The 22414-nt window shown below is 43.5% G+C and overlaps 1 protein-coding gene across 3 annotated transcripts in view; it reads right to left on the minus strand.

The window, feature by feature from the left end:
* Nucleotides 1-21971, minus strand: part of FYB1 (FYN binding protein 1) — a 50651-nt gene extending 28680 nt beyond the window's left edge. For all 3 annotated transcript variants that reach the window (XM_080972519.1, XM_080972518.1, XM_080972517.1), the window contains exons 1-3: nt 21873-21971; nt 9440-10571; nt 4909-5065 (exon numbers count right to left, since the gene is read on the minus strand). In XM_080972519.1, the coding sequence (XP_080828645.1) occupies nt 4909-5065; nt 9440-10571; nt 21873-21875 (1292 nt within the window). In that variant the 5' untranslated portion in view covers nt 21876-21971. The remainder of the gene's footprint in view (nt 1-4908; nt 5066-9439; nt 10572-21872) is intronic.
* Nucleotides 21972-22414: the final 443 nt, after the last annotated feature.

The raw sequence follows: 22414 nt of genomic DNA on the forward strand, positions 1-22414 counted from the left end.
ACAATCCAACATCTTCAGGATTGGTACAGTCCACAAGAAATCCAGCTGCAGCAGACTTAACTTAAACTTACAATAAGACTAAAACCTTAGCACTTAAGCATACTATGTACAGTGGTATCTTGGTACTCGAACAGCTTGGCTCCCAAACAAATTGGCTCCTGAACGTCGCAAACCCAGAAGTAAGTCTTCCAGTTTGCAAACATTTTTCAAAAGCGAAATATCCAATGCGGAAGCTCCTGCACCCAATCGAAAGCCACACCTTGGTTTTCAAATAGTTTCAGGAGTTGAACCAGCTCCCGGAACAGATTAAGATGCCACTGTACTGACCAGCACACCAGCAGGAGAAACAGAAAGTGAAACCCCAGCTTCTTCTGGCCTATTACTGTATTATAGTCAGCAGGACCTTGAGTGAAAGAGATAACAGAACCAGTTTGAACCAGCTGTTCAGTTTCTCTGCTTGTTTCTAGGCAAAATAGAAGCTTGCTTGTTAGCTAGAAACTTCTAGCTTGTACCAGCTTGTATCACATAGAGAAGCTTCCAGAACCTGCTTGAATTAATTAGAATAGGAAAGATCTCTGCACTTTAAACCAATACTTTCTATACCCAAAAATGCAAACCTGACATCCCCACAAATGTAGCCCCCACTGATCCCAAGGAGTCCTAAGTAAAGGAATACAGGCCTGCAGTCTTATTAAGTTTGAATCTGACACCTTTCCCTGGCAGGTTTTATTTTCTTTTTTTTTCTAACGGGTGTAGTGACAGCAAGAAATCTGGAGATGAAAGCAGAGATTGGGAAAGATTGCCACACCTACAGCTGGATGCACCAAAGAGTGGTCTTGATCACATCTGGGGAGCCCTCAATGAAGACAACGGTCTCTTTCAGACATGTACCATGTAATATATAATATATAATATAATTTATTATTTCTACCCCGCCCATCTGGCTGGGTTTCCCCAGCCACTCTGGGTGGCTTTCAACAGAACATTAAAAACAGAATAAAGCTTCAAACATTAAAAACTTCCCTAAACAGGGCTCCCTACAGATGTTTTCTAAAAGTTAGATACAGTGGTACCTCCGTTGACGAACTTAATTCGTTCCGGAAGTCCGTTCTTACACCGAAAGCGTTCTTAAACCGAGGTGCGCTTTCCTCATTGAGTCTTCCCGCCACCGGTGCCCTTCCACCAGTCGGCTTCCATTCCTCTTCTGGGGCAAAGTTCGCTATCCGGAACACCTACTTCCGGTTTTGCAGAGTGTGTTGCCCGAATCTTTCGTTAACAGGACTGTTCTTAGACTGAGGTACCACTGTAGTTGTTTATTTCCTTGACATCTGATGGGAGGGCATTCCACAGAGTGGGCACCACTATTGAGAAGGCCCTCTGCTTGGTTCCCTGTAACCTCACTTCTCGCAGTGAGGGAACTGCCAGAAGACCCTTGGCACTGGGCCTCATACACTGAATCCATTGAGGCCATTCAGCAACATGCAATCCTGCTCCTCCATACATTCAGATAGCATCATATAGCAAGGCATATTGAGGCATCTGATCAAGATCTGTATTTTAAAATGAGCTTAAAAAATATATTTGTAAATGTTTGTATCTCTCATGCCAGGCAGAAACCAGCTGGCTAAGTACTTTGGCAGATGTTTATCTTCCTAAACAGGGCCCCTCTGATCTATAGCAGTACCTCAGGGTTGTAAAAGGAAATTACAGGCTGGGAGCAGAGGTCATATTGACCATACAAATTACAGAATACAATCAAGCTGCAAAAACACAATTAAGAGTTGGTAAATAGTGAGATTTATTGTTTAACAGAAATACCATGTGCCTCCCATCAGACTCGAGCCATATCTTCCTAAGGTTAAAGGGCAAGAGCTAATAGCAACAGCAGCTGGCTTGAAAGGGGGGTGTAAATTTAAGGGGTTGCTTTTGGAAACTGTTTTTACTAAGTTCCTTTCCTTCTAAAAAGCTATATATGTTAATGTATGAAATATATTGGCTTAAATGTAATTATGCAAAGGATTTAGAAAGTAAGAAATGTTAGATTCTTATGTTAGATTCTTATTTCATTGATTGTGTGTGAGAAGGTGAACCCAAGATCTCTGTTTAAGATAAAAATTAAAACCATTAGCCATCTGTTTTGGAGTGAAAGGGCAATAGGGTAATAGGGCAATAGGGCAAAGATGATCTGGTAATTAAGGTGCCTGGTCGAGGCAAATGTAAGATATATGGCTATTTGTCTGCCATTTATGGATAAAAGGAAATATAGCTCTTTGTCTCCCATAAAAGGTAATAGGAAATGGGTGTATCTTTTATGATTGGTTCTAGCAAACAGCCAATAGGAATTTCAACCAGGCTGATTGGACAGAGGCAGCCAAAGGAGGAGCAAGGGGGCTGGGCTGAGGAAATATAAGTGCTGGCCATCAGGGCTGGAGTGGGCAGAGCTTTGGTAACCATATACCACTGTGTCTCTTATTTATTTGTCTGACAAATAAATTATTATTTTAATTTCTCTATTGCTGCGTTGAATATTTCATTCCAGCTAAGCGTTAACCACAAGCAGGGTGCTACAATATGTGAGTGAGTGCATGTGTGTAAGCACATAATAAGAGCTTGGTGGATCAAGCCAAAGGTCCACCAAGTCCAGCATCTTGTTCCACAGTGGCCAACCAGATGCCAGTGGGAAGCCTGCAAGTGCAATAGCATTCTGTCCAGTTGTGCTCCCCAGCAATTAGTATTCAGTGTCAAAATGTGTGAGAGTCCTTGGCTGTGAGTCCAGGAAGATTTGCTCCCTGCCTTGCAGACCTGGCATGGGATGGCGTGGCCCGGACTGACTCCAGCTACAAAAGCTGAAATCGCTGAAAAGATTCTTGGACTGCGTTACCATTTATAGAGGGTTTTTTTGGGGGGGGAGGGGGTTGTTGCTGTTATTTATTTTATTTTTTGTATCTTTATTTAAGATCTTATCATAGTTTATGCAGAAATTGTTCCGTTTGGTTGTGTATTTCTTAATGTTTTATTGATGGTTTATGACTACTTTTGTTATGTTTGCATAACAAAAGATGTTTGCAATTATGTATTTTTCCATGTTGTAAGTCGCCTTGAGCATGGTTTGAACTGTGGAAAGACAGCATGCAAATAAAATGATGTATGTATGTGCAGCTTTTCATGCGTTTTCAGAAATGTTTTGCAATGTCATCACAGCCCTTCCTTTTTCTAATTTGCTGTTGCAAAGGAAAAATCACCTGATCAGCAGCTATATATCACAGGACTTGCTTGCCACAAAGTATGCATATCTGCATTCTCAAGTAACTACCATTTCAGATCTTCCATGCGTGAAGCAGGCCTGAGGATTATCAATAGAAAGCCAGGCACTAGATTGTGTCTCTCTCAGTCTCTCTCTCTCCCTTCAAATGCCTTCTCAAAACTCATATTTCCTGGCCGGATGTTCTGCTGCGACTGGAGAAAACTTTGGCCTCATAGACTTATCTTTGACCCTTACAGTGGTACCTCGGGTTACATACGCTTCAGGTTACATACGCTTCAGGTTACAGACTCCGCTAACCCAGAAATAGTGCTTCAGGTTAAGAACTTTGCTTCAGGATGAGAACAGAAATCAGGCTCCAGCGGCGCGGCAGCTAAAGTGGTGCTTCAGGTTAAGAACAGTTTCAGGTTAAGTATGGACCTCTGGAACGAATTAAGTACTTAACCCGAGGTACCACTGTACTTAGAATACTGACTGAAAACATCTCACCATAGGGCCAAACTAGACAAAAATGGTGCCACTTTTATTTGATCATGTGTTTCTTCTAGAATCACATATTCACATATAAAGGAGAGGGGGTTGTGGTTCTTATTTTAACCAAAGGGAGACCTGCAATAAAATGTTGCAGTGTGAAGTGCTCTGGGCTGTTTTTTAAAGGTTTTTGCCTCCTAGTGTTCCCCCTCCCTAACCCCTTTCTCTTCTGCAAACCTTGGCATTATGCTGATCATGCTGATCTTTCCCTTTTGTTTTCCAGTAGCCATGTTTTGGCTACAAAGCCATCATTACTCTGCACCTGACTCCATTGTTAGTATATTAACATGAAAAGTGATGTGAATGAGAGGGCAGAACACTTTCTCCTTCCTCTGTGCACTGCCCTCACTTGCCCAGTGAATTTATTTTTCTCCTGGCCTTGCTCACTGCCAGTAAGTTCAGGTGACAAACTATGGGGAGATAAGGCAGAGAAATGTTTAGCTTTACATTTTCATGTGGGGGGGGAAAGACACAAACACTCATCTTTGGCATGAATAGGGGGGCTGCTTAAGCATCACTATAGAAGAGGGGAAAGAGGGTGATCATTTGCATAAAAATCACTTATGCCCATTTTAAAAAATATAGTCACAAATACATTAGCTGGCTGAGAATGATGGGAGTTGTAGTCCAAGAACATCTGGGGTTCAGAGGTGGATGATTAAAGAAATGTGGCGGCTACTGGCGCATTATGTCTAGTTTGGCTTTTGCATGGCCTCTAGGGTTCAAGGACATGCCGTTTACCTTCCCGCCGCAGCGGTACCTATTTATCTACTTGCACTGGTGTGCTTTCGAACTGCTAGGTTGGCAGGAGCTGGGACAGAGCAATGGGAGCTCACCCCGTCGCGGGGATTCGAACTGCCGACCTTCCGATCGGCAAGCCCAAGAGCACCACCCGTGCCCCTTGACCGTGTCAAGGATAGCATCCTCATCACAAAGCAGCGAAAGAAAACAAGGGGCATGATGAGTGCCAAAGACAAGGAACTTCAGGATGACTGTACGGGGAAGACACTTTGATAGATGTGACATCAGAAGCTCCCTCATTCCCTGTGAAATGAGAGCAGAATGTAACCTCCCCCCCCCCCACAGATTTCACTTTCATTTACACAGAGACATACTTGGGCTTGATGTTTCTTGGTGGAAGTACCGGAGCTTGTGCTGATGGATGGGAAGCTGATGGAGGAGGCGGTGGAGGCAGCTGGGTGGTGGTATGCAGGGTCGAAACAGGCAGTGGAAGTACAGGGGGTAAACCTGCCACATGGGGTTTGCTGGAGCCTGCAAGGGAAGAAAAAGTTATACAGTGGTACCTCTGGTTACAGACGCTTCAGGTTACAGACACTTCAGGTTACAGACTCCACTAACCCAGAAATAGTACCTCAGGTTAAGAACTTTTCTTCAGGATGAGAACAGAAATCGTGCGGCGGCAGCGGGAGGCCCCATTAGCTAAAGTGGTACCCCAGGTTAACAACAGTTTCAGGTTAAGAACGGACCTCAAGAACGAATTAAGTTCTTAACCCGAGGTACCACTGTAATATTTAAGGGGGAAATCACAGGGAGCTCCATTTTTATATACAGGAGGAACCTAGCATTGCAATTTGCATGAAGGATAGATAGGGAAGGTTGAATGTATCCATTTCAGTTTCTCTCGCTTTCTCTTTTTCTTCCAGTCGTCTTCTCATTCCCACAGCAATTTGCAGTTTGATTTTAAAACAACAGCAGCTTACCATGGGAACTTTAGTAGGCACATGTTTGCACGTCGGTGTTTCTTAAAAAATAAAAAAGTTCCCAAATTGCTTAATTGTAACAACATCCACTTCCTACTGCATCTGCAGAAGTTTCCTTTTTCTTGCATGCTACTTAAAACACAGACGCTTGTATTTTGTTGCCATCTTGCTAGATGTAGGTCTTTCAGTGCTGGTAACTGGCATCTGTTGCGCCTCTTATATATAAGTGTGAGCGTGTGCCATAGAAAGAGGAATGATTTGGATCTCCCTGCATTTTTATTTTTTACTTTAATGCAGTTGTAGGGGACTTTGAATAGAGCAAAGCGTGTTCTCCCTCATGGAGAGCACGTGTTGCGGTGGGGGCTGACAAGACACCTCACTGTTGCTGGGTAAAAGAGTTTGGCCATCTTTAAGCAGGGGCGGGCTGTTACTGGGGAGATTTATATGTTGCCATTTATTGATTGACAGCCCTGTTTGTTAAATACACTGCACGCAGTGATGAGCTTCCTCTTTCGCTGCGTGCTTCGGATCACCCTCCCTCCCTCCCTCCCTAATGTTAGGCTGTTTGCTTGACCTGTCATGGGGTCGTCTGCTTTGGGGCAGGGGCCTGGTAGGAATTTTGTCCATTTGGCTGATTGGCTGGTGCCATTTGGTTTTTGCCTACTGCGTAGCAAATCATCACAACTCGTAAGGTTGCAGTTAGGCATTGGTTTGGGAATTGGTTGGTGGAGGGGTATGGATTTGGCTGTGCCTGCCCCTCCAAAATGCTGCTGCTGCAAGGGTTTTCCATTAAAGGAACCCAGGGGCTCGCCATGCTTTTGTCCGAACCCCCTGGCAAGGGGCCAGGGCCACGCAAGAGCACCTGGGAGCATTCTGGGGAGAGGTGAGGCATGGTTCCCAGTCCCGTCTCTCTCCCCAGGTGACTTACCCTTTCTGACTTTGCGGGGGGTGCGAATGTCAGAGCTGTCCCTGTGTGGGGTCAGTTAGTCACTACCAATGCCTAAGCAACCACTCACATTGCTGTATTTTTAATAAAGTTGTGGCCAAAATCATGCCAAAAACCTTAAACAAAAATCAAGTGTCATTGTGTTCTTATTTGGGGTGTCTTGGGGACCTCAACGCACAATGACGTTCAACCCTTCCTTGTTCTTTTTCAGCTTGCTTCCCATAAGCTGTTGTCAGACCTGGTGTTTGGGATGGAGCATGGCAAAGACTATATACAATATCAATGTAAAATGAAAAGCAATCAAATCGTACATCAAGGAGGAAATGCCAAGGGACAGAGATAAGCTTTCCTTAAAACAGGACGAAAAGGAGACAGCTGAGTAATTAAAGTGCCAAAGATCCATACATAAGGGGTTTAGTAAGTGAGATTAGTATTTAGAGTGTGGTAAGACTAAGGTGGAGAGCTGAGAGAAAGCAATAGAGATAAATAAGAGACAGGGGCAAGACAAACAGTGAAGTTAAAACAAGTTCAAACTTAATACATGACAACAGAAGAAGCAAGTGAAGAGCAGTCGTCTCACACAATTAAAACACAAAATCCACCCACTTTCCCCATCTTTTATTTAAATATATTTACTTGCAAAATTAATGTGCATACAAAGTTAACTCCAATCAATTAATAACTATAAACATATTTTTAAAAACTAATTCTTACAAATAGTTAATGGAAATTATTTAAATGCAGGAAGACTTAGTTCTAGCAATATTTTTTTTAAAAAAAGAAGAATAGCAACCCAGCAATATATTTATGCTACACATGTAGAAATACACTTATAAATAGATATTTAAATTATTCATAATTGCATGTATAAGTTGCTTTTTTTTCTTAACTCAAAAGTGACTTATATAGCACATGCATTAAAAGCAGCACAAAACTGTTATAATGGTGAAAACAAAAGTATGGCTATGCATCTTTCATGGTGATGGATGTTTAAAAATAATAATAGTGCCCATTTTCCCCGCTTCCTGGGGCGAATAGCATCCAGGAACGCACTTTTTGGTAAAGTGTATTTGTATGTTTCTCCTCAATAGACAAAAAGAACAAACTTTTAGAAATATTATAGAAAGCGATTCAACAGCAAGCCTAGCGAGTTATGTAATAAGTGTCCGAAAAAAGTAAAAATAAAATAAAACTAAGAACAAGTTGAAAGTGAAAGTTTAGGGAGGAACACAACAAGTTCCGTGCATTTAATTTGAGATAATGATGCAGCATAAAATAATAGGAAGCTTAAAGTGATAGTTAGCACAAGGAGTAGCTCGCATTTATACATTATTCAACAGGTGTTCCTGATTATGGAGGTGCAACAATGGGGGAATGTTAAACTGGCCAGCTTTCTACTTGCCATTCAGCTATCGCAGGCACAGGAGCTCTGTCCTGGTCTCAGTTCTAACATTGTGGTCACCTAGACTGCTGTAAGTCCGAAGCAGTAAAATGGGGGTTCACAAATTTGGAAAAGGCAGATGGTTGATCCTTCTGGAACTTCACCAGTTCAGAACATAGATGGGGGATGGCATTATTTAAATGTTTCCACACATCCAAAATCCCCTCTGGCAACCTTCCCTAAAATTCTATCTGATGTGCTAGTTTACTTTTATTTTCAACATGAAGGAAGCTTTCTACATGAGAAAGCTTTGAGACTTTCCTGTTTTAATTCCAAACAGGGACAGGTTCAGAAAGGCTGTACAGTGGTACCTCAGGTTACATACGCTTCAGGTTACATACACTTCAGGTTACGGACTCTGCTAACCCAGAAATAGTATCTCGGGTTAAGAACTTTACCTCAGGATGAGAACAGAAATCGCACGGTGGCAGCGTGGCAGCAGCGGGAGGCCCCATTAGCTAAAGTGGTGCTTCAGGTTAAGAACAGTTTCAGGTTAAGTACGGACCTCCAGAAGGAATTAAATACATAACCAGTGGTACCACTGTATACTGATTTCCCCTCTGCCCCCACCCTGCTGCCCCTTAGGATGAATGAACATAACTGGACTTTTCATCCCCATATATACTTCTAGCCTTCCTGCTGGTGGTCTAGGCTACATATTACACGCAGAGTCATACATGGGCATCCACAAGAGCGGAAGAGGGACAGTTGCACCCTCCACCCCCACATGGACCAGAAGCCCCATTTTTCAGAGTTTTTTGCGTTTGTAGAACCTGAGATATGAGACAAAATGTATGCACACTATTCTTCATTTTTTGGTGAGAAACTAGGCAGTGTCCCCCACCTTTCACTGTTCTACTTAGCCTCTCTCCGCCTGGAAAAAAATATATCATTGAATGTATATAACTTTTCCTCAAGACCGCTTTCTAATCAGGAAAAGCAATATCCAGAGTGATGATTTGGCACCAGAAAGTCAGAGGGGGTGTCGGTGTGGAGTGAGCAGGTGCTTAACCATTTTCTCTTGTTACTGTTCCATCCTTCCAAATAGCCATGTCTAGCAGGGTCTCCTCCCTCACGAAGTTCCCAGTGCAGGCAAACACACATTAAGAAGCGAATTTCACAAGGTGGGAGAGTCCTTAGGGGCAGCTTGGAGTGGGAAAGGGCAAATGGGGAAAGGATAACACATTCCTCTCCTGATCAGCTCTGTGGATGCTGTTTCCCCTGTTTAAAAAGGGCAATCAGGGTAAAATTGCACCCATCTCTTTTAGTACAATTCAAGCAGTATATGCATTTTGGTAAACAAATGAAATAAATATCTAGCGTGGCCCAGTCAAAAGCTCTAGGTAATCAACAGAGTGAGAGAATCAGTGACAATGGAACATTCCCTACTATGCAATAAAACACAATTCAGTACAAGATGTATTGGGGAAATATTTTTACACGGCACATTATTATTATTATGTCCCCCCCACCAGCACAGAGAAGCTTTTTTCCCACCTTGCATAAAACCAACAGCAAATAGGGGATGAATAACTCACTTTCTTCGGTGTATTTCCTGAATTTTTCAAGGTTCACTGTTGGAGGTCTGCTGGGTTTCTGCGGGGCCAGACCTAATTTGACTGGTGGAGGGATTGCCTTCCGTCTCGGCAAATTCTTGTCCTTCTCTTCTTTTTCAGAGTTACTATCCCAAGGTCCTGTTGTAGTCGCCCTGGGCAGACCAGTGAATTTAGGTGCTCCAGAAGTTGACCCAGAATCCTCTTGAGAGACTTTGAAAATATTCTTGGCCACACTTGGCCTTGCTTCTTCGTTGCTCGGCTGGCTGTAAGATTTTGGGAGGGCCGGAGACAGGTTGCTCTTGTCGGAGACATGTCTCAAGGCTACACCAGGGAAAGGGCTGGCTGTGGAATCCACCCCATTGTCTCTCTTTCCTTCGACATCCTTGGCCATTAGAAATGAGTTGGGTTTGGGTTTGAGGCCTAGTGGGCTTGGAGAAGTTGGATTCAAGGAGGGGTATTTCTTGGGAGCCTCTTCATTGGGGACAGGATGCAGACCTGGTTTCTTCCCAAGGGCTGGCTTCAGAAAAGGAGGTTTGGGGTCATTCTCCTGCGAGGCCGCGATTATTTTTTCTTTAAATCCAGCCGCCACTTGAGAGACAGGCTTTGTCTCGTTTCCTTGAGGTTCAGGTTTAAAATTCGACCTTGGTAGCCCCGGTGGCCTGAGTTCATTTTTTGGTGCTGTGGAACCAGGCAATCTGTTGTCTGGAGGCTTTGGGAACAATGGCTTGGATTCAGCTTTTAGTCCGTCAGTAGGTTTGGGACCCAAAGGCCTAGGAAATCCAGGTTTTTCATTCGTTTCCCTGTTAGCTGCCTGCGCCAAGGCAGCAACCTTGCTAGCCACTGCATTGCTCTTCAAATGGGGTGGTTTTGGGTCCTTGTCCGATGTGTCAGGAACAGAAGGTTTGGTGCCCAAAGGTGGTTTAAAAGATGGAGATTTGTGGATGTTGCTGGGTCTGGGAGGTGCAGCGGCATTTTCCAGGTGGTTAAATTTCTCAAATGCAGTCCTCGCCACCGACGGTGGCTGTCCTGCTGCTCTGCCTTGCCGGCTGTCAACCTCCCCGGCTGGGTTGTTGCTAAACTTTGCCATGATGGACTTCACATTCGTCTTGCCATCCTACAAATGCACAAAGAATATTTTAAAAAAATAAAGATGAAGAAGCCGAGTGAGAAGTTCTTTGCAGCAACGTTCGCATATACTGTACTTGGAATGGGTTTCCTGGTCTGAGGCTTATGAAACTTCTGATTGGTTAGAGATATCTCAGCCTTCAACTTCCTGTATGGCTAAAGATGTTCAACATTTTGCTACATACTCGTTGTGGTTAAAGTATTATTTCAAGGCGTTTACTGCAGACGAGCAGTTTTGCTGACTGGATCTGGCCTTGCTATGTCTGCTGAAATTTCCCCCTTCCCAACGTATTTGCGGAACAAAGAAGTGATATTATGACCTAAAATGTATGTAGCAAGTGATACTGCTAAACCCAGCAGTTCTGTCCTCTCATAGTGCATGTGTTGTTGGCGTCCTTACAGCCTTGTGAGGTGAGTTCAAGCCTTCCTTACCTCACATTTCATGCTACCCACTAACATGAACGCTGCACACATGCTGATTGCAGCAGACAGGTTTTGACTTTCTTATGCTTGCAGGTTGTCGCAAGCTGTAAACTGGCACTGTAGACTGAAACATGAACCAGTCTAAGAAGCATGAAGTCAGAGGCTTGACATAAAAGCCCTGTGGGGCAATGAATGTGCAGGTCAGCATGTGCCACACACTCATCCCGTTTTGAAACACGAACCTGTAGATTTTCAAGGCAGAGTGGTCCATGAAGCACAAGAGAATGTGCCAACTGAAGAGTTATCAAATCAGGTTGACCTCATAAGGATGAGACATTAAGACCTGCAAGGTTTCTATTTATACCAGTCTAGAAATCATGTAAATGTTGGAACATGACAATGAATCATGGGCAATTTACTTTTGCCACAACCATTCACTTATTTATGAGAAAGTAAACAGGAGTTTGCGAGGGGGGAAGAAATCATTTCACTACTCCTTTCATTTCCACTATTACAAGTTAAAATCATTTAATTTATTCAGCTTAAATCATTTAATTAAATCATTTAATATTTTACTCAGAGCACACCCATTGAAATTAATGAACATGGTTAGCTTAGGTCCATTAATCTCAACAGGTCCACTCTGAAACCTAGCTGAATGCTGCCCTTCTTTATCACAATTGCGCTCATTTTATTATTGTTTTGGAGCTAGTTCATTTATTTCCATAAATCCGATGCCACTGATGGGTGACCCAGGTAGGCTTCTGTTGCTTGTAACATTGGTGTTTTCCATCTGAACAGTCTCCTGTTCCTCAAAGGTATCAGAGCTCTGAAATTTCAGACAGACTGAGGAAATGGTACTGGATTTATAGGAAATTTTAAAGTGACAAGAAGAGGAGTTACCAGGTGGTGGGCAGATGGATGTCTGTCTGTAAGCAGCAGCAAAGAACAGTATGGCAGAGCAGAGGAACTGAGTAGCAGACCAAACCTGCTCTACCTGTATATCTGTGAGCGAAAAAAGCCTACATTACAAACATGCTGTTAACCTCAAGGACTCCCTCATCCAAAGGGAGGAACACTGAACTCAACAGTGCTGCAGTTGGACCTCCTCAACACTAGGGGAAGTGGGGAGCATGCAACAATCTATAGCTATGGTGTTAAGGGGCATTCTTGTTGCATTTTCATTTCTCACCTTGGAAACTGCTGGCATCCCTCCACCCATCACCATCGTCATCACCACCATAGCCAGCTCTGCCCTGCAACACTTTGACTGGCACTTTCTGATGCAATGCCTTTCCTACTTTAGGATTTTACATGACTTTCTGTTTTTATTTGCAGATTATGCCATCAGGTTTCCTGCATTGGAGAGGTGAGCACACCTGGATTGCACTGAGTGAGCGTCACCCTGGGAAAACCAACCTTCGTGATTATCTCCCTTGCCAGGTAAGTATAGCTATAGCTATAGCTTTGTTTGCTAGATTATTATTCTGATTATAATTTTTTAAAATTCCATTTTAATCCTATATTTAGCCCAAGGACTCAAGGTGGCATACATACTTATCCTCCTCCCTATTTTATCCTCACAGGGTTAGGCTGAGAGGCAGTGACTGGCAGTGAGCTTCATGGTTGAGTGAGGTCATAATCCGATACTCTAAGCACTGCACCACGCTGGCTCTCGTTTGTAGTAAAAGTAGTAGCAGCAGCAGCAGCAGCAGCTAGTACAGTGGTACCTCTGGTTACATACTTAATTCGTTCCGGAGGTCCGTTCTTAACCTGAAACTGTTCTTAACCTGAGGAACCACTTTAGCTAATGGGGCCTCCCACCGCTGCACGATTTCTGTTCTCATCCTGAAGCAAAGTTCTTAACCTGAAGCACTATTTCTCGGTTAGCGGAGTCTGTAACCTGAAGCGTATGTAACCCGAGGTACCACTGTACTGGGGGAGAATTCGGTTCGGTTTTACTTAATTCGCACTTCCCGAAGCAATGCATGAACTGAAACACAGCCATCTTCAACATTTGCAGTTCTCCGAATTTTGCGATGCTGTTCTCCAGCTAATCGAAATGCATGCAAAAATGCATATATTTGGGGGAAAATACACATACAAATGCATGTATTAGTGAAAATAACATCAAATGCATTCTATTATGCAAAACTGCATACCCATATGTATATATTAAAAAAATGCATACTTAAATACTGGTGAGTTTTCATGAAAAAAGCTTAAAAAAAATGTCTCCGAACTGAGGCAGAGTGCTGAGCATGATATTTAAGCGGGAACAGAAGAAGGAACTGGTATGTGAATTCATGTGCCTTCAGAAAGAAAGGCAAAGTCCATGTGATTTCTGGAACAAGAAAAGGCTCCAGTTCTTCATTTACAGTATTTAGGGCTAGATCCTAGGATTATTTATTTATTTCATAATGTGTTGGCATTTTTAGAGCCACGAGTTAATTTTGAGCATTTCAGGGTGGTAGAGATATGTCCCCGCAGGACTGCTTAGCACACACACTGTTCCTGTTTAGCACACAACACTGTTCCTGCAGTAGGGACAACCAAGGGAGGCCTGCAACAAAATGTTGCAGCATGGAATACTTCTGTTCAGGGTTCCTTGGAAGCAGAGCTTAGTAAAAGTATGATCCTCGAAGGCATTTAGCCTGTGCCCGTATCTCAGATGGGCTAAATCAATTCTGGCTGCTAGCAACGCAAGGCCCAACTCACCTTTGAGGTGGGCAGCTGGTGTCCCACAAGGAAAGCCCCAAAATTTGCCTCAAAAAATTATTTTGTAGAACCTCTAGTTCAGATTTGAAGCCAATTCCCCATATCTCAGCCCCGTAGAGCATTTGGGCGATGTTTTTAGAAGCAAATATCTTAATAGCTGGGTTGGTTAACTGTCTGCCCTTTGAATGGAAGAACCTATATAGTTGCCCAGTACAACTGCCAGATATTAGCTTAATTGCTTCCAGATGGGGCTCAATAATAATAATAATAATAATAATAATAATAATAATAGATCTGCATGCTCTTCATTCTTTTTCCAGTTATGAGAAATTTTGTCATTTCTACCACTACATACAGATATCTTCTTAGATGTTTCCTTCCTGCTATACTTTGCATGCCTTGACTTGCTTTACAGCTAAGACAACACACCATTGTCTTGCTACTGATAAACTTCAGTGCTGGGTTTTGCATACGGTTTCATTATTTGGCTATGATGGCCTGAAAAGAGAAATAAGAGCTGTTTGCCCTTGGATAAAACTAAGGTCCTTTTCTATCCGTGTGTATGATTCAGACAAATAGAATCAATAGATTACTAAAAAGCTACAGACCAAACACAAGACAGTTGGAGAGGAGTTCCCACGTTCAGTTTCCAAATAAGCCATTTCTTTGTAAAATAATCTAGGAACAAGATCATACAGAAGGGCACCCACTTGGCAAAAGCTACCCTAGACCACTCCATTCTCCAAAGAATGCGAAGCTGTTGCAATACTTTCTGCCACCCTGAATCATTCTCTTTGTCTTTTACTAGTCAAATTAAGGCTTTTCACACACTGTTATTTCCCCTTCAAGCCCTACATCAGCTGACATGAAAGAGAGAGAGAAGAAAGGGCAAGGAAAGAGGAAGATGAAACATTAGCCAACACTGCCAAACTTCTCTCTCTTTTCTCAACCTCTGTTTTACTGTACTGTACAAAAATATTCAGTGTGTGCTAACAGTTGAGCAAGCCTTGCGGTTTCCTTGCCAGGAGGGCTAGGCGTACATTTATTTACAAACCAGCTAAAGTTCTGGAGCTAACACTTGTAAAGGACTCTCTACAAGTGTGTGATTTGGGCCTCCATCCTTCAAACTGGGATGTCCTAAGGCTATACTTCCTTGTAGCTTTCAGGGACAATTGGATGAAGCTTGGCTGAAGCACGTCTACTTTTGCCACCAGGTCTACTCACGAGACAATTCTTGGGGCACCTTGAGAGAAGGAAGAGGCAAGGAGTCCCAGACCAAAGAGCACAGTAACCATCAGCTCCTGGAGATGGCAGGAGAGAACTGTTGGGACAACCTTCTCCTCACCTTGCCTTGAACTTCTTGAGATGTTTCTGTTACTGACTACAACAAACTGTATGAATGGAAAAGAGCTTGGCAAATGATAGTTGCCATTTTCTCCCATATAATAGAGGTCAAATTAAATGTGATATGTTTCTACAGCTCTGTATTTTTTATTTGCTGAGGAGTAACTGAAGGGCCTAAATCTAGATTAGGAGTGTGGTATAGCTTGACCCTAGGAGATACCCAACAGAAGAAGTTAATTTTTTATTAGCATTCATTGGCTAAACTTTCAAAAGGCTACACACTGGCTTCCCCCTACCCACTTCCAGTCTCAAGCCCCACTCCCTATTTTGTGCTACAACCAGGGCTAACCCTACTGTTAGGAAGGGGTGGGGAATCCATTTTGGCTCAAGGGCCACATTCTTTTCTGGCAACCTTCCAAGAGCCACATGCGAGTGGTGGGTGGGGTCAGAGACCAAAGTGAGGGGAGCAACAAATGTAAATCAGAGTTCAAGGAGGGTGTGAAGCAGGGCTGGTGAGTGATGTGGCCTGGGGGCAGGGCCGGCCCATCCATGAGGCAAATGGAAGCAGCTACCTCAGGCAGCGAAATGCTAGGGGCACCTATCCCAAGGAGTGAAAAACGGCAGAATCTTTAGTTACTGTCCATATATAAACGTGATTTATATACATCCCAAGGGACGCGGGTGGCACTGTGGGTTAAACCACAGAGCCTAGGACTTGCCGATCAGAAGGTTGGTGGTTCGAATCCACGCGACGGGGTGAGCTCCCGTTGTTCGGTCCCTGCTCCTGCCAACCTAGCAGTTCGAAAGCACACCAGGGCAAGTAGATAAATAGGTACCACTCCAGCGGGAAGGTAAACAGCTGCTCTGGTTTGCCAGAAGCGTGCTGCTCTGGTTTGCCAGAAGCGACTTAGTCATGCTGGCCACATGACCCGGAAGCTGTACGCCGGCTCCCTCGGCCAATAAAGCGAGATGAGCGCTGCAACCCCAGAGTTGGCCACGACAGGACCTAATGGTCAGGGGTCCCTTTACCTTATATACATCCCACCTTTTCTCTAACATGCTAACATTTTTTTTAACAAGGCACTCCCTGCCCCACCAAGGTAAAACCCAGAACCATGATTTGTCTGAAGGAGCTTCCAGAAAATAGGACTTGTTGCTACAGGATAGGGATAGCTGGATAGCAGGTACTAATGTGATATGATCACACTCTTCTTTATCGCCTTTAATTTAGCTGGATATCAAGATGTAAAAGTAATTGAGGAGAATAATACACAGGGAAACTTATGTAGGATTATCCAGTGTACATGAACTACCCTCAGTCATGAATTAACCAGATGGCCTTAGGTAAGCGATGATGGCCTTCACCTCAGTTCCCCATCTGTAATCTCCAGAGGAAACAGAGCTGGCCTGCATTGCTGAACGGTTGTAATGATTCCTGAGATTATGTGCATGTGCATTATTTTGATCACTCAAGGAAAAAAGTGCTGCACAGATATTATTACCTTCAGAGTCCTCTGCCTGACATGTTGTTAAGAAGCCCATTCATTCCAGAACAAGGCTGTACCCTTCTATTCCATCTTAAATTTGCATATGTAAAACATCTGTGCAGGTATTTGTGCAACACATTTGCCCATGGCCATGAATTCACACAGCTAATCTGCTTCCTGCTCTGAGCAAATGCAAAGTAGATTTAAACAAACTGCCTGAAGTATCACGTAAACCTCCAATGGGGCACTTCTATATCACATAAGCATTGTGGCTGAGTGGGAATTTGAACCCTGGTTTCACAAATCCTAGTCTGGCACTCTTAACCACTATGCCATACATTACAATGCAGAAGGTTGTGTGCAATGTTAGTCCTACTCAAGAGTACCCATTGAATTGAATGGACAGGACTGAAACTAGATCCATTAGTCTGCTCTGAGTACAATTGAGTTGGATACAACCTATTGAGTTGAATGTTTTAGGAGTCTATTTTACCCAATGATGCAAACTGATTAATGTGCTCTGTTGTAGTGCCACCTGCTTGATCTTCCTATTGGTTTAAGTGTTATCTTTCAACTTTCAACCTCAGTAAATATTAACAAAAATGCCCCTTCCCATTAAAAAGTCATCTTTTCAAATGTGGTGACTCACAGGGATACATGGGTAATTTTGTCTCTGTGATTTCCTCTGCGATATGACCTCACCCTCACCTTTCAGGTTAAGGGACGAATCTGCATATGGTCAAGAATCCTTAGCAGTTTAAATATCCCAAACGATGCATGTGTATTTTGAGTGAAAATACTAATGTATTAATTTATTTAACGAAATGTATGTGCCCATTGATTGTAAGAAAAACTTTACGTGGTTTACAAAAATAATCCAATTTTTTATTTTATTTTTAGAGCAAGTATGTATTTGAACACATATTTAAATATGCCTTCTGAAGTACCGCAAGCATTTAAATAGTATTTTAGAGAAAATATTCATTAAAATATATATTTAAATATATGTATTTAAATAGATATTTAAATGCATATCTTTAGAGGAGACTTGCTTTAAATGTCATAGATTAATGGGGAAAGGGATCGGAATTGAATTAATGGAGTTTTAAAGTATGTCAAAAGTTTGTCAAAAATGTTTCCCAATAGCAAAGTTTGTCAAAAATGTTTCCCAATACTCTTTCCCTGCCCTGACTTAAATAAATAAATAAATAAATAAATAAATAAATAAATAAATGCAAAAAGAGCTCGGAGATCCCAGCAGCAGAGTGCAAAAGACATCAGTGCACACTCTCCTTTCACCTATAGAAAGCCTCACGTTTCAAAGTGCAATTTCATCCTGAAAATTGCATGCATACGATTGCAAAATGCATGAGCACTTTTTGCATATTTGTAAGGAACTCAAGACTACCTCTCTGCTGAAACGCTTTCCCTCCTGCTTTGATCTTCTTGTGAAGCAAGGCTTAAAAACTTGCAGAGGAAGATGTCTAAACTGCACACACTTGTAGAATATCAAAGAATATCAAAACTTGCAGAGGAAGATGTCTAAACTGCACACACTTGTAGAATATCAAACCTCTTAATTGCTCCCTGCTGCGCAGCTGATAGGCAGGAGGGGGCTCTGAGAACCTGATGAAACCCAACTGCAGGCTGCAAACAACCTGGAAACAGGGGCTTCGCCACACCTGAGATAGCCCTGGCTGTTCTTATCTGATGCTGTTTCACTGTAAAAGCAGGATTGCTGCTGAAGTTCAAAGGCCAGTAGAGATCAAATACAACGATTTTGGCAAGAAAGTCCTTAGCAATTAAAAAAAGAAAAAGTATTTCCCTACTTCTCAAAGCTGGCTATTCTTGTGGATGGGTGAAGAACATAAACTGCAGTTTGATTCCATAAAAGATATGTTCATGCATCTCCTACCTAATGTCCACAGGTGTACACACACCATAAGTTTAAAGCACATTTCTAGCACACTGGGAAGAAACATGGGAATTGTAGTTCACCACTCGCAGAACTATAATGCTCAGCATTCTTCACCAACTACAGTGTCTAGGGTTTGGAGGGAGGGGCTGGGAATGCGCTTTGAATGTATGGTGCGTAAGCAGGCCACTTCAGCCATGAGCAAGATGCCTGCCCATGTTGCAATCCTTCCTACAATATGCTGGTTCAATGGTTGGCCGTTGGCGGTTCTCTATAATGCTCTGCTAAGCACAGACTTAGCGGGATGTGGGTGGCGCTGTGGATTAAACCTCAGAGCCTAGGACTTGCTGATCAGAAGGTCGGCGGTTCGAATCCCCGTGACGGGGTGAGCTCCTGTTGTTTGGTCCCAGCTCCTTGCCAACCTAGCAGTTCGAAAGCACGTCAAAGTGCAAGTAGATAAATAGGTACTGCTCCGGCAGGAAGGTAAACGCCGTTTCCGTGCGCTGCTCTGGTTTGCCAGAAGCGGCTTAGTCATGCTGGCCACATGACCCGGAAGCTGCATGCCGGCTCCCTTGGCCAATAAAGCGAGATGAGCACCGCAACCCCTGAGTTGGTCACGACTGGACCTAATGGTCAGGGGTCCCTTTACCTTTACCTTTAAGCACAGACTATGGTGGACACTGATAAGAGTCTCTCTCACACACTCAAGGACACACACACACACACACACACAGAGGGAATCACTGCATGAAGTCACTGCATGAAGTTACATCACTCTTTCTCAACTCCCAGAGTTAGGTGGGAGAGGTGCAGAGCTGATTAGGATCTTCAGGGGAAGGTCTGAAGACCGCAGGTCCACAGACAATTTCTCAATCCAGTCAAAGCCTCAGCCCCAGAAAAGAACAATGCGTACATAAAACAGTACCGTACTGGAGCCGGCTTTTATCTTATATTTACATTTGGTCTCATCGTACAAAAAGACGGGCTGATTAATCATTTTATCTGCAAACCCCTTACGTCTGCTCTGTCAAGGGAAATCACATAAAAACTATGCAGAGAAGTAATGCAAATGTTAGTCACGCCACTTTGCCACCAATTTTAATTGATATTCTTCAGTAACATATCACGTTTCTAAGAATTATACTTAGATCCCATCTTTCCTCCATGGATATCAAAGGGTTGTAAAGTGGCACCTGGGGTTACAGACGCTTCAGGTTATAGACACTTCAGGTTACAGACTCCGCTAACCCAGAAATAGTACCTCGGTTAAGAACTTTGCTTCAGGATGAGAACAGAAATTGCTTGGCAGCGGCGCGGCAACAGCGGGAGGCCCCATTAGCTAAAGTGGTACCTCAGGTTAAGAACAGTTTCAGGTTAAGAACGGACCTCCGAAACAAATTAAGTTCTTAACCTGAGGTACCACCGTAAGTTGTTTCTCCTCCACACCCTAGAATTCAGGGGTGCCCAAACTTTTCCCAAAGAGGGCAAGATTTGATGAAGTGAACATGTGTGAGGGCTGACCAAAGTTGTTGTGATTTTACCCTAGGGCATATACTGCCACGGGGCCCAAATTAAATCGATGGGGGGCGGGTGGAACCAGACTTTGGACATGCTTGCTCTAGATAATTTACCTCAGCACCAACCCTGGGAGGTGGGTTAGGCTGGAAGAGAGATCCTAGTCCACAATCACCCATACCCTCCAACATTCCTCAGGTGAAAATAGGGACATTTCTCACTCGCCCGCAACTGACCCTCCTCGACCTCCCGGTTTTGTCATCCCAACCCCTGCAGAGAGTTTCCTTCACCACTACACCAGCATACACACCTTCCACCAGCCTGAGAAAATCTCTTAATCCCAATTTTATTTTATTATATTATTTGGTAGATTTACATAAAGAAAAAAAAAGCACACTAATACAGTGGTACCTGGGGTTACATACGCTTCAGGTTATATATGCTTCAGGTTACAGACTCCGCTAACCCAGAAATTTTACCTCGGGTTAAGAACTTTGCTTCAGGATGAGAACAGAAATCATGCTCCGGCGGCAGCAGCAGGAGGCCCCATTAGCTAAAGTGGTGCTTCAGGTTAAGAACAGTTTCAGGTTAAGAACGGACCTCCGGAACGAATTAAGTACTTAACCTGAGGTACCACTGTAAGTTCATTTTAGAAAGGGGCAAGATTAGATGCAGATGCACAAAGCATTTATTTTTTTAAAAAAATCTAGACTTCTTGTACTTTGCTCTGCTCCCTCTTTCTTCCCACCCAGACCCTGTCCTCTCCCTGCACCTCGGGGCCAGTGCATCATATGAGGCCTTGGCAACCATAGCCTCTCCTCCTTCTTGCCTGATCTCCAGCAGCTGCTATGAGATGCCCAAGGGAGGAGGCTGACAGCGGCAGCCATGGGGAGGCCAAGGAGAGGCAACAGGGTGCTTCCTCGCAGCTGCCACTGCTCAGGACATCTTCCTCCCTGAGCTCAGCAGCGGCAGCACTGGTGGAGGAAATAGGGACATTCCAGGATCAAATCAGAAGCTGGGAAGGCTCTTGTAATTCCGAGACTGGCCTTGGAAAATAGGGACACTTGGATGGTATGGATTGCCCCATGAGCTTCATGGTTAGGTAGAAATTTGAGCTCCATACTCCTAGCCCAACACTAACCCATGGGTAGCCTACATGGTGTCTTGCAGATGTTGTAGACTTTATCTCCCATCGACCCTGACCATTGGCCATCCTGACTGGGGCTGATGGGAGTTCCAGTCCAGGACATCTGCAGGGCACATTTACCGCCCCTCCTCCAACCACAACACAACTCAGTTTTATATACAACTTGTGATCTATGGAGACGAGTGCAGCCCACCAGCTACGTATGCATGGTGGACCACCAGGCTCTTGAGAAATGCATTTGTGCAGCCTGTCTCAAATTGCAGAAAGAAAAGAAAAGGCATTGTCACGGGAACATAGGAAACTGCCATGCAGCAGCTCTGACCATTGGTCCACTTAGTTCAGTATTTCTACCCTGAACGGCGGCAGCTCTCCAGGGTTTCAGACAGCAGTCTCTGCCCACCATGCCTATAGATGCTGGACACTGTACCTGGAACCTTTTGAATGAAAAACATGCACTCTGCCACTGGGCCATGGACCTTCTGCAGGTGAGGCACCAGGTTGTGGCTGACGGACAGCATTTGGCTCAGTAGATCATAAGCTGCGTGTAGCCTGATCGGCTGGTCTTGCTGAAAGAGTTTCTTAGAATGCTACACAGCTCTCCTTTCAAAGATATGAAATGAAAATGCATGCATCAGCCACTCATGACCGCTGCTGCAAAACAGTCTTACAGCTGTCTTATCACTTTAGTTTTTAATAACTATTTCAGTGAAACCGATGAAAATTAGAAAAGTCTGCACTTACCATGACAGCAAAGTTCTTTGTGGGATCACAAGCCTGCTGAAGAACGTAGTGTTAGAAGAGGAAATTTTTCTTTGTCCTTTTGCCTGGAACAGTTAACACTTTGAAAATAGGAAGTGGGCTTGTTTTTTTCTTCTCTAATCCAGCCTTCGTAGGAAAAACCAAACAAGTGCAATCCTTAGTTTGCATATTTTGATCCAGCAACTAGCACGGCTTGTAGCAGTAACCTGAAAATGCCCTGTAGTGCTGGAGGGGCAAAGGAACTGGGAATTAAACAAACAAACAAATAATAGTAATTATTTTGTTTTATTTGTACCCTGTCCATCTGACTGGGTTGCCCCAGCCACTCTGGGTGGGAGAATACACGAATAACTAGAAAATCTCTAGCACTATATGAATGTACATGTTTCCCGTTTGTTTGGGGGTTTTTTTGTCTTGCTTTTCCAGGAGTTGCAACAGGATAGTTGATTTACCATATTTTTCTGTGTACTGTATAAGACGACCCCTATTTTGAGGGACTCCAAAAACAGGGGGGAGATGGCCTA

This window comes from Podarcis pityusensis (assembly GCF_964106645.2).
Source record: "Podarcis pityusensis genome assembly, chromosome: 11".
In the NCBI taxonomy this organism is placed as follows: domain Eukaryota; kingdom Metazoa; phylum Chordata; class Lepidosauria; order Squamata; family Lacertidae; genus Podarcis; species Podarcis pityusensis.